The sequence below is a fragment of the Passer montanus genome, unplaced genomic scaffold (assembly GCF_014805655.1).
Source record: "Passer montanus isolate IOZ18808 unplaced genomic scaffold, ASM1480565v1 scaffold48, whole genome shotgun sequence".
Classification (NCBI taxonomy): Eukaryota; Metazoa; Chordata; class Aves; order Passeriformes; family Passeridae; genus Passer; species Passer montanus.
In genome coordinates, this window is record NW_024369707.1 from 5,825,952 (window position 1) to 5,838,720 (window position 12,769).

General features: G+C 42.5%; 1 protein-coding gene across 1 annotated transcript in view; it reads left to right on the forward strand.

The window, feature by feature from the left end:
- The window catches only part of EPHA4 (EPH receptor A4), a 104,681-nt gene that overhangs the window by 36,567 nt on the left and 55,345 nt on the right, over window positions 1–12,769 (forward strand). The window contains exon 4 of the mRNA XM_039722360.1: window positions 4,747–4,902. Within this exon, the coding sequence (XP_039578294.1) occupies window positions 4,747–4,902 (156 nt within the window). The remainder of the gene's footprint in view (window positions 1–4,746; window positions 4,903–12,769) is intronic.

A 12,769-nucleotide genomic window follows, 5' to 3' on the forward strand; every position in this document is an offset into this window, starting at 1 on the left:
GTTAAAACGTGAGCTCAAAATATTTCCAGAGAGAAGAGCTGTAGAAAAAGTAACCAGTGATGAAACACATCAAATGTGCTATCAAAGTATTTTTTCAAGTCTTTAAACACAAACTTCTTTTCTCACTGAAAAGTATAAATGTGACATTGAAATATCTCTTATTAAATTATATGCCTTGTCCTTCATTTCACCAAGAGTACTATTTTGGAGTCTTTCTTTAAAGTTGGCTACAATCATTGACTTAAAAGTAGTTTTCCCTCTTCTGTTATCTGTATAGAGAGATTTGATTCAAAATTGCTTCTTAAGGAATTTTGAAGTTTTCTTGAGTATGTAGCTAACATATTTTTCTGCTTCAAGAAATGGGAACTGGAATGCATATCTTCTGACAGCTGAGCTGACTGCACAGGTTTCAGCAGCATTGCTTGCTTGCCTGTGATAATAAATATTCTTGGGGGCACAGGGGCTTCCTTTGGGCAGGAGGGTGCAGCAGGAGCATGGTTTAGTTGTGGTTCTGTCCTGTTTGGGGTCCCTTTCCTGGTGTGGGGGGCTCAGCCTTTGGCACAGGGATCTCATGGCCGTGGCTGTGCAGCCAGTGCTGCTGGCCCGTGCAGGACTGCATCCCACGGGGCTTCTGTGGGTGAGCACTTCACAACATCTTTGTCACATTTGCTCCTAATATCACTTTATTGACTTAACTAGATTTACTTGAATAAAACCACGTTTCTGTGCTTGTTTTTCTCTCTAGTCACTTTATTAGGTCCTAATCAGAAATCAGTATTTTCTTGGTTGCAATCCTCTTCAGCAGGGGCTGAGGCTTCAGGCAGGATTGCTGCTGCCCTTGGTCCCTGGTGTCCAGGGCTGCTGCCAGAGCTCCTGCCCAGCAGTTTTCAGCTCGGGGCTGCTCCTCTTGGGCCTTCCCCATCCCATCACTGCTCAGATCTCAGCCAGGCTCTGGGGTGTCTCCATCCCTGCCTCAGTCCTGCTCAGCCTCCAGCCTCTGTCCAGAGCTCCCTGGGATGTTTTTAAGATGTGCACTGTATTTTTATTTGTTTAGGAACTTGTCAGCAAAGAGGTTGGGATTATTTCTTTATCCAACCTTTTGTGAACATTACACAATTTTTTATTTTTTTTAAAGGACTATTAGGTGTGTCAAGGCTTTTCCAAACTCGGAAGAAATTATTGCCATTTCCACAAAGATAAAGGAACAATTTAAGAGCAAGTACTGGGGGATATTATTTTTAAGCAACTCTAAATTTGAAAGAATAATTTTCCTAAATATTTCCCCTGCACCCAATAAAAAAACCCCAAGAATATAGCTTATTTAAAAATAGTTAAAACCAATTTAATACAAGTATTTTGTTGTAGCGGTGTTTAAAAAGAATGTGATTATAGTCCCATCCACTATGAGATGAGATTTTAAATTCTGAAATTGCTGCCTGAAATTTTCTAGTTGAAAATTCAGCATTTGGAGAGACCAAGCAAGCAGACTTTGCAGCCCACACATGTATTCTTTCTCTTTTTTTGAGGAATCTTTAAGTCTGAAAATCAGGTTTTAATGTGAAAACAGAGTTGGAAAAACAGCTTGAGAAAATTTACAGCTAGATTTGACTGAAGTTCCATAATTCTTCAAAGCAATTTTTGCAGTTTTGACATGTATCACTCTGATATATTTGGAAAAAAGGAAAAAGGCATGTAATAATGACAGCAATGTTTGCCAGATCTTGTCTTGCTTTAAGAGAAATAGAAATCAAATAGATTTTAATATTACAACTCGCAGGCATCAGCATGATTATTTCAAGCTGATGTCCATTTAAATTAATGTGATTTGCTCTGAGGAAAAACTGTGAACTGAAAATATTTTTGTTTGAGAATTTCCCTTGAATGTGGTGCAGCTGATTGTAACCGTGTTACACTTGGGGGTGACCTGAATGTGAGAAAAAAAATTTTCTCCCTTTGAAAAACAAAAAGAAACCTCACAGAAAGAACTAATTAAGGCAAAGCTAAGAAATTGAACTCAAAGTTTGCATTGCACATGTGAACTAATCTTTTTACAAAGGCATCTTTCGAAAACTGTGTAAGAACCCCATTCATGCTGGGTCTCACCCAGCAAATCCTTCCTAGAAAAGCAGCTGCGTGAAGATTTGTCATGAGCAAGCAATAAAGACTTCCAGGGAATGAGTTCTGTACAGGCTTCTTGTTTGCCTACTAAATCATTACCCTTCCAAAAAAAGTCCATCTGTAGTTGTAATAGGTGTGTCAGCAGCACTTCATGCTAAGAACAGCTTTTACAGGATTAGGTTTGAGTTTTTAAGTGGCGCTACCATGGAGCTCTTGGGGGCAAAGAACTCGTGGTTTAATGCAGCACATTCTCTAATGCCCTTTTATGTCTGTCGTGAAATGTGGTGAATCTCTGAGCACACAAAAATGAAGAAAACTGTCTTCAGGGCTAGTTGATTTTTGAAGGAAAATGGCTGTGTGTGCTTTAGGAGTGGCCAGTGTATTTGGAGAGCTTTCTTCAGGTCTTGAAATATTAATGATCTTGGCTTAATATAGTAGAAAACAAAATACAGTGCATGAAACAAGGGGGAAAAAAAATCCTTGAGTTACAGAGTTTTGACCTTGCAGTATCCACTGAATACATCTTTTCCCTTTTGAACCATGGAGTATGAAAAGACAGGGAGGAATGGTCACAAAAAATTTTACCTGTGACTTTTTCTAGTCTTTCTAGAAGCATGCTATAACTCAAATAGGATTTTCAGCCTTTAGCTAGATTGTTGAATAGATAAGTATTTTAATACCCCAAATATGCTAAAGATATCTCAGTGTTTAATGGTTTCTGTGGTTCATGATGCTCATATTAAAAATAATATTAGAGTTTACATGTTTGGTGTTAAAACCATGAATAATAGAAATAATTTTGTGGATGAAAGCAATCAGCTTGCTTTCCTCTTGTATTCTGTTTTTCAATGCCTTGTCTTTATATGTGGCAGCAAGATCCTTCCTGTGGGTGTCTCTCCTGGTCACACACAGGCTTAGGCATATTTCTCATGTGAGCTGTGACAGTGAAAACCAGGAGTAATATCTCAGATCAGCATCTACCATTTCACTGCTGCTGTTAAACCCAGAACACATAGTGATATAGCAACTTGCTCGCCAGATAGTGCAAATTGTATATAAAAAAAGAAGAGTTAGTTGGTTAGTTAGTTGGTTGTTTTACTAGGCAATTCCCATCCCAGGCAGAATAAACTGTTTTCCAGGTGTTGCATTTGCATCTGCTGGTGCTTGGCTGATGGGCCAGAGGTGGGGGATTTGAATTTGTGTTCAGGGACCAAAATGGTTCCTGACATGGGGCAGGCTGGGTTTAACCCCTGCAGTTCTCCCTGCCAGAGCTGTAGCTGCTGATTTTAATGGAAACCCCTAGGCTGTTTGAAGCGTGGCCAAAACACACCTTGCAAGTCGAACCTTATCTAATACCACGATGCATGTGAACTCTGGAAGTGTAAATCTCAGTCAGCTGAGCAATGTTTTCCCGAGCTCCTCTGGTGCTGTGGCAGCCCCAGCGAGTGACACTGGGCTGATCTCCCAGCGCTCTCACACATGGCGTGTGGCACATCGTAAAGCCAGGACTTGTTAAGGACATTTCATAAATGGCTTTGGCTAATAAGAATGAAGTAACTTGCTCTTTATGAATGTGTTACTAATATCCCTCTCCATTTCCCACTGGAGGGCTTCGTAAGAGAAGTAGGGAAGGAGTGAGGGGGACTAAGGGAAGGTTGAAACAGCAAGAGAGAGCCCTGGCTATGCAGGGGCTTATGCCCTCCCAACAGGAGCCTGTGTGTAGCAGGGGAACCCTAAAGGTAGTGTAGGTGATAAATGACAAGATGTGGGAGTGAGTCACACAGTAAATAGTGGGAACAACCTTTCTTTTTTACTGGTTTGCGTGCCTGGGAATTTTCTCTCTTCTCTGCAGTGGTGGTGATGGTGGGCTTTTTTCTCTAGCCAAGGGAGAAATTTCTAGGATGACATACCTGTTAGCCACCATGAAAATGTGTTATTAATGATGCCAGTGAGTTTTTTCCAAGTGATGTAAAAGTAGCCTTTTGTGTAAGTCCTGCTTTTTTGAAGCTGATGTCACCAAAAGCTTGCCAACTGCTCATGGGCCCGGGTGGCAGTGGTGCAGTTACTGCTGTGCCCCAGCCTTGAGCAGGGGAGAGCATTGCTATCTCCTCCTTTGGGGAGAAAGAGCCAAATGAATTCTGCCTTGCCAGGAGGGAGATGTGCCATTTCCGGGCATGTTGGGTTCCTGTCCCACTCCCTCTTAAAAATTGGCAGTGTCTGACTGTCAGCTGCCATTCCTTAAGTGGTCATAGAATAACCCAATTGCACCCCTTTTGTCATGCTCTGTGTGTGTGGGGTGCAGGTGGACAGGGGTTAAGCCACATGCAACTCCACAGTAAGCACAAAGAGGCAGCTGATTTTCTGGCAGTGTCAACAGAAGAGTAAAATTTTTTTTTTGCCATCTCTAAGCCAGCTTTTAAAATGGCTCCTTGTTGGAATTAGAAATCAGTATCCCCTGACGTAGGACTACTCATTAAGAGTGTGATGATTGTTAATTCTTCACCTGGGGCTAAGAGGACATCATTAGATCTCTTTGAAATGTCTCCTGCCTTGATTTTGAATGAGTAAGCTAGCAATTTATGATCACAGCCCGGGCCAGTAACACTCTCCCTTCCTGTTCCCATCTAGCTTGCAAAATCGGATACTACAAGGCTCTCTCGACAGATGCTGCCTGTGCCAAATGCCCGCCCCACAGCTACTCCATCTGGGAAGGCTCCACGTCCTGCACCTGCGATCGCGGCTTTTTCCGAGCCGAGAACGATGCTGCCTCCATGCCCTGCACTCGTAAGTTGGTCTTTGAACAATCTCCTGCCCCTTTTACCACCCATTTCTTCTCCGTGTCTCTGAAAAGTGCTCTGCTTCTGACAGCAGCATTCAGTAGCTCTTATGGCCCTTTGCAGATGCAATTTGCATTGTGGTCTCACTTCTGAGTGGCAGTGCTCGTTCTCAGCTCTCAGTTCTAATGGTGCCATGGTTGTGCTGACCCTTGTGAGTTTTGTAGTATAAATAAACTAGGAGACACAGTTACAAAAGAGGGACTTGCACACCTTAGTAACACAGGTAGAAGTTAAATACAGGCCTCACTTCCAGTCTGAGCACCTGGGCAGTAAAGCACATCACCTTTCATATCTTTAAATATGAATATTTGTAGAAATTGTGAAAGCTTTCCTTGTAATTGTATGACCTCAGGTAAACAGGTAATATTTACAATCTCATTATATTTCTAATTTGCTTGAAATATAGCTGATGACCCTTAGAAACCCAAGTGTTACTCTGAAAGGGGTGGTAATAATAAATCTTAAACTTTAATGAAATACCCCCCCTATTCTGTGTAAGGAAATACATCATGTGCAGCAGATGGAATTTGCTTTAGCTCCACCAAAATGCCTTCATCAGGGAGGAGAGATGCACTGAGCACAGCCACAGGGTTGCTAGATAAACTCCTTGTCCTGTGTGTTGGTTAATGGCTCATGCAGTCAAAGACCTGGGATTCCAGGCATATCCTGGTGTTAGATTGTGCTCGTCTATTTCTTTGGTTTTCACTTTCTGAGGAGCAGAGCAGTTGAAACAATAAGTGAAAGGGCTGTATTTTACCAGGGGGGATATCCATGTGTGGCATTCCCTGAAAGCTATTGGAAGTGTTTCCAGATTTTTTGGAGTTCAGCTGTATATTTTTGTAGAGAGGGTGTGTGTGTGTCTGTCTGAGTGAGGAAAGGCCGAGATATTTCTTTTGTAACGTTTTAATATATTGAGAATTAATTTTGTGAGAGATGACTCACATTTATTTAAACCTTAATTTCTCCCTTACAAGGCAGAAACAGAGCATGTCCATAACTAAGTTAGCATTCATCCCTTCCCCACACCCCCTTAATTCCAGCTGTTCTCCAGTGATTTCCTTCTTTTCAGCAGTGAATTTTGGTGGGTGGTGGTTGAGGAGGCCAGGGCATAGCCAAGAGCAGCTGCTTCTGCTTAGTAGGAAGCAGAGTGTTGCATGTATCCCTTGCCAAGTATTGGCTGGGAATGGATTCTAACTGTATTGTGAAACCTTGTCTAAATGGGCAAGAACATGCTTTCTATAATATAATTTACACTACTAGATCTAAAACGTGACCAGTTTGATAGGAAAAATGTCTTCTGCAACAACAAAACTATAATTTGGAATGTACACCCTGAATAACACTATACCGACAAAAGTTTTTCAAAGCCCTGGTTCTTGTGAATGATATCTTGACCAAATTGAAATCAAATTAGTAATCAACTGGTTGAATTTAAATAGGCATGTGCAGTTAGAGAAGTATGAGGAGAGAGCAAAACATTTCCAGATGGGGAAATTGTAAGCAAATGATATGTATGTTTGCTGGTATTGCAAAATGTACCCCTGCAAGCTTAGCCCTTTTTTGTCAAGTCTTGGGCCTGCTGCAGGCACTCTTCCCCATTGCTGTCTTGGCTGGTCAGACAAAGCTGAAGATCTTGGTCTTTTACCCCAAAAATACAGAGAGGGAAGGAGAAAAGGCAAAGGCTGTGGTGCTGTCCTCAGTCTCCATCTCTGCAGCAGCCTAGGAGAGCTCTGCAGGCAGAGGCAAGCCAACACCACAATCCTATGGAAACCTCCTCTTGGAAAACAGGCCTGTCTCTGGAGGTCCTGTTTCAGAGCTTTGCATTTTCCTGTAGCTGAAGGGCTTGTTCTTCTGTGATCCAAGGTGAAGGATGACACAGGAGTTGTTCCTGAGCTGGCCTGTGGCAGCTGTGCCCCCAGCCGTGCTGTGCCCCTCTCTGAGCCCGGTCTTGGCTGTGCTCAAGGATGGTGCCTGCTCAGGGCTCAGACTCAGCCCTGCCTGCCAAGCTGTGCCAGGGCTCTGGGGGCTCTTCCTTTGCCATGCTCCCCCTCTGAGGGGCCTTCTGCCCATGGATCTGAGCAAGTGACAGCATTCAGAGGGCCCCTGCTAAAGGAAGAGCCTTCAGAAGGTCCCTGTTTGTCTGACTTTCCTGACAAGACGTGTAGACAGAAGGGAGCATAAACATCAAAGGAGCTTTCAGGTGGATTCAGACTGTAATCAGTTCTTACCAGTTGGTTAAACCAGGTGACAAACCCAATTCCCTTGTGCTGACAGCCATAATAATCAGGCACCTTCTTTGTTCATTATGCTCTCTTTAACTCTGGTATTCTCATTCAGGCCTGCATTTAGTAATCGCTCAGTGTGACGGCACACTAATGAAGAAATAAAACAGTATCTGAGATCCATTCTTCTAGCAAAAAGATAGACTCTGCTCCACTGGCTTGTAAAATCAGGTTTCTGTTCACTTGGAGAACTATTAGACCAGGCGAATATAAGTAACATTGGATAATTTGGAAAGAACACCTGGAATGGACTGTGGATTGATCCCTTCTTTATTATTCCTAAACACTTTTTAAGATGAAGAACTTCAGCCTTCTTAAGATGTGTTTTTGTAAAGCTTTGACCCTTGGCTATTGATTTCCTTTAGTAGTAAACTGGCTGGCCTTGTCATTTATCTCGCCTTCTAGGTTGGGGGAGGAAGACTGTTAGGACTTTCCATTAGCCTGATTGTGCTAGTGGATGAAAGGGAATTAGAGAATTCCCCTTCCTTTTCCTTTCTTGCAATTCCCATGATAAGTAACAAAAGCAGTAGCTACTTCCTGGTGTGCTGGCCAGGAGAGTTGCTCCGGAGTTTTACCCTTCCATGATACTACTCTCTGACATTGCTGTCCCCTGCTGAGCTGTAAAAACTGTGTCTAACCTCAGGTAAGCCAGGCATCAGGCTCCTAAAACTCTGGTTTTAGAATTCTGCTCTATTTCAGCTCTGCTACAGTGAGTGGTTATGCCTGGTGTAAAGTTAATGTGGCAGTGTGGGTGTAGAGAGAGCAGAGTGGGCTGTGTCAAAGGCCAGGCAGAAGCCTGACACACACGTGTTTACTGGTGCCTCCTTCCCCTCAAACTTGCCTCTTGGGGATAATCATCAATGTGTCTGTCACCACCGAGGGGCAGAGCCAGCCTGGATCTGCTGCTTTGGCCAAACTTGGGAATTCAGACTGAGCTCTGAAGCACAGTGGGTTTGTCAGCTGTGTGCTTGGGCATGAAGATGGGATGATTGACTTGTAATACGCCTGAGCCCAAATCATGGGAAACACCTTTCTCTTTTGGAAGCAATGCAAAAGTAATGTCAAGGTAACTCTGCAAGCCTTCATTATGTTTCAGTACTTGAAGAGAGGAAGGGTCTTTCACAAGATTAGCAATGTAATGGAGAATAAATTGCCTTACCCACACATGAATCCATGAGGCAGGAAAATCAGTCTCAATCACGGCCCTTGTCCCTGAATTCACTTCTCTGTAAGGAGATATCTTGTGAATTGCAGCCTGGTGCAGGCAGGTGCAGTTCCCACCCAAATTAATGGGCGTTGCTCCTGAGTCCCCACCATTAATGAGTTGGGTTCTCTAACTCTTAACAAACAATGCTCACATTATGAGTGAGAACGGAACGGTTTTGTATTGTTTATGTTGTCTGTTCAATTCAAATTATTAATGATTTTTAATTGGGAGCCCTTTACAAAAGAGAGATTACCATCATGGACTGTCCAGCTTGAAATCTGCCTCAGTAAATGACCCTGAATAATTTAGTCAGTTGTGTCACCCAAACAGGGACTGATGGATTGATTGATATTTTGTCATGGCCTGAAGTATTCCAAAAGCGGTTGCATTTAAGACAGTTTATACTGGAGAAGCTTGGAGATAATAACAGCAGATGTAGTGAGATGCAAGAGAAGAGTTCCTGCTTTAAAAGGACCTTCTCCAGTCTAGGTTATCAAGAAACTGAATAGCCTGACTTCAAACAGCAAACATCACTTACTTGTCTTTACATTCCCCTCTTCTAATTGAATTTAGTGCACTGCTGTATTTCCTTCAGAAAGTATATTGTTTTTAAATTACCATTTCAGTGCTATTACTCAAGGCTCCTTCTTCTAATGCTTTCTGACAGTTATCAGCATAATGAACCATAATGAAATGATGAGCAATCTACAGTGGAAACTCAATGTGAATTCCACTAGAGCTGTGTGACTGTGTTGTTAAAATTTGAATGCACATTAAAATAACACTGTCCTTACTTGTTTCCAAGGTCAAAACTTTAAAAAAGGTTTCAAAGGTCTAAACACTCCAATTTTGTTAATGTTGCAGTCTAATATATACACTTAACTCAATCTTGTGTCACATTTACCATATCTCAGAGATAAATATTTGACCTGCATTTCCAAAAAAGAGTGAATTTACCTACCTAATAACTGTGGCTGCAAATGACTAATTACGTAGGAGCTGATTATTTGAGCACATGTTTATAATGATTGCTTAAACTATAAACAATATAAATAAGCAAATGTGCTCTTTTTCCTTCAACTGAACTTGTTCCTTTTCTAAGTTTCCAGTCGGATGTGGATTGTCACCACTGTGACTGCTAGGAAGAAGGGAAAACAGGATACACCACACAGTCGTGCTGGCTACTGCATCGTAGGAGGCTTTGCACTGGCTTTGCCACACTTCCACACTTGTGCTGGCACCACTGCAGTCCTCTGCTGTTGGAGCCTGTTCTCTGTAGTAGCAGGTATATGCCAGTAGAGCCTCTGATCTTCAGAATTTAAATTATGACATAATAACTCTTCCACATCTTTATATATATGTCTGCACCTTCAGTAAATGGTTATGTTCTTAAAACGTCCTTGAATATTGTTCATTATGTAAATAGTACATCAGAATGCCTTTTAAGCTGTAGTACAGCAGTTACAAGAGCAGAGGGAACAGTGGGTAGGCTGTAAGGAGAGAATGATTTTTCTTCTCCACGTAGTCTGGGAAAATGGACCATCCATCGCTGCATCGCTGCCAGACTGAGAGAAAGGGATTGTGAGTGATGGGAATCTCAAAGAAGAAAGCTGTCTCTCCTTGTGTGTGGCGATGGGCTGAAGGAATTGAATAAGAAGGGGAGTGGTTATAGCTTTAGAAGAGACGGGAATAATTTGACAGTGTGTGTTTATAATCAGTAGACTTGAAATCATCACTCCTTTAAATACAGCAACTGTTTATTAGCTGTCTTCTGATTTTCTGGCCAGAGCCTTAAATTAACAGAGACATTTACTCAATTAAATGGGGGCTTTGATTTGGTTAGTCAGGACCCAGTTCTGTGGAGTCGTTGAAGCAAATTAGAGGGCAAACAGCATAAGAAATTCAGCAGTTGGGCCAATTACAGAACAGCTTATTTTTCTGGTTGGATTTCTTTCCTGTCAGACTGTCAGATAACTTTCTGGTTTCTGCAGTGGAATTATTTTATCTCGAAAGAGTGAATGAACACAGGTGGTACTGTCTGCAGCACAGTGCATTAGAGTAGATGTGATAACATGGCTTAGCATATGTGACAATGCAAAATGTTCTTATATGGCAGCTCTTGGAAGAGAAGCCTAGAGCCCAGAGGAGTGGTACCTGTGAGCATCAGTTTTCCCACACCTCTGCCAGTGGTAACTGGACCTCTTTGCTTAACTTCTTTAGCCTTTTTAGGATAGGAGCTATTAATTGGATTGTTCTCTGGGTGAAAGGAACAAAGCCTATTGTGAAGCTGGTAGCTGGGTTACTTCTGGCAAGTAAATAGGAAATGGTACATTCCAGTGAAATGGGCATTTTGTCACTGGCACTGGTCCAGCATCCCTGGCTTGGCAGAACTCCCGCTGAAGTCAAAGGAATCTTGCCCAAGTAAATAAATGAAGAATTGTTTACCAAATAATTTGCCTTATTATAACCCAGTTGTAAAGCTGACTATGCAGAGAGGAGATAGAAATGGAGCAGATTACTGGTATTTTAAGTGACTGCTGCAGTTTGTAGCCTGTTTGCTTTGGTCTCACTGGTTGTAAAACACATAATCTATGGCGATAAATGGTCAGGAATAGCCAGGCAGGCAAGAAGTGAGGGCTGTCCGGGCTGCCTTTGCTTGTTTGAATTAGCCCACAACAACAGGGGACCTGTCCACAACTGCTGAAAGAAGCAATTAGTGGCAGCAACATACACAACTGTCTCGGGAAAGTGTGGGCTTTATTTGCAAGCTTAAATGTACAGGACCCCAGGTATTTACTCTGTGTTAGAACTTTTCTTTCAGATGGTTAAAGACCAACAACAAAGGCATATCTGAAGGGCATCACAGCTCACATGCTGAAACATCATCGACAGCTCCACTGCTGTACAAGTTCAATAAAGCTTTATGAGATGGAAAGAGGAGGCCAAAGTGCTTCCTCTTGAACACTGTGCCTGGCATGGCTTTGCCAGACATTTAGTCAGTGAACTTAAGGCATTTAAAGACATCGATTATTTAATAATTACTTTCTTTGCATCCTCTCTGCAAATAGTAGAGAAATACTCTCTATTTCACGCTCTCTGAAGTACTCTCTATTTCACGCTCAGCCCTGCCCCCGGTGAGACGATTCTAGGATCATGATCAAATTAAAGAGCATTGATTAGGATTGTAAAAGGCCACCCATACAGTACCAGTGGGGTGAGGCTTTGCTGAGGGAGCAGCAGTGTGACCCCGTGGGTGAGGCTGGCAACACGACCAACAGCCTTAGCAGAGCCCTAGTGCTGCCTCCAGCCCTTTCAGAGGCACCTGATGTGCTTCCACTGGCATTTCACTGCTCCCTGCAGATATGCTCCAAAGATCTTTACAAGTGTTCATTGTATGGATCTCTTTTTTTTTTTGTACACCTCTTTATTTGGACTCTATTCTTGCTGTGTTACACACAAAAGCTGGCTCTCCGATCTTGCATAGCAGATGTGCTAAACTTTTCCCTGCTCCTGATGGAGCATTTCTAGTCAGGTTTTCTTGCTATTAGGCAGTTGGATGCTTGCTCCCAGGTGCCTGCTGCTCCTTTAACTTATCAAAGAGTTTGCTGCTCCTCTGTAGTGCAGCCAAGGCCACGATGCCGATTCAGAACAGGCCAGTTCATCCTGGGCTCCTTTTAACCACGGTGTGTCATAGCAACCTTCCCTGTTGTATGAATCTTGTTTATTATGTAGCAAATTAGCTCAAGATTTCTGAATACCCCAAGTTCCCTTTGAAATCGGGGCAGATGAAGAGGGTCAGGGTCTCTGGAGCAGGCTCATAAAGAGGATCCTTTTGTCAGTCCTGGTCCAAAGCCCATTGGGGCCTGCTGGTCTGCCTGATTGACTTTGATTAACAAACACCCATAGCTGGCACACAGCTGCATTTAACAGTGTTTTTGTAGGGCTTTCACAGTTTTAGGGTGAAGTTAGAAAGCTTCGAACTGTAACAGGTTATTGTTTTATTTTTAATACAGTATTTAAATATTTTTTGTTAAAATTATTTTGAGTCCTTTCAAGCTAAGGTCTCTTTTTCTGCCTCAAAAAAGAAGTAATATTTTCTTCAAGGAGAGTGTGGGAATGGTTAAAGAAGATTAAAGTCTTTTCTACATGCTTGAGGTTTTCTGATGTCTGGTGGGAATTGCCAATGAAGCTTCCTTCTGATTTCACACTGTCAGGCGAACGCAGGCTGAATGCAGTGTGACAACCCACTTGAAAATAATTATCCACTGCCCTGGCTGCAGAGACATCCGTTACCTGCTGCAGAAATGAGCTTTTACACACGTGCC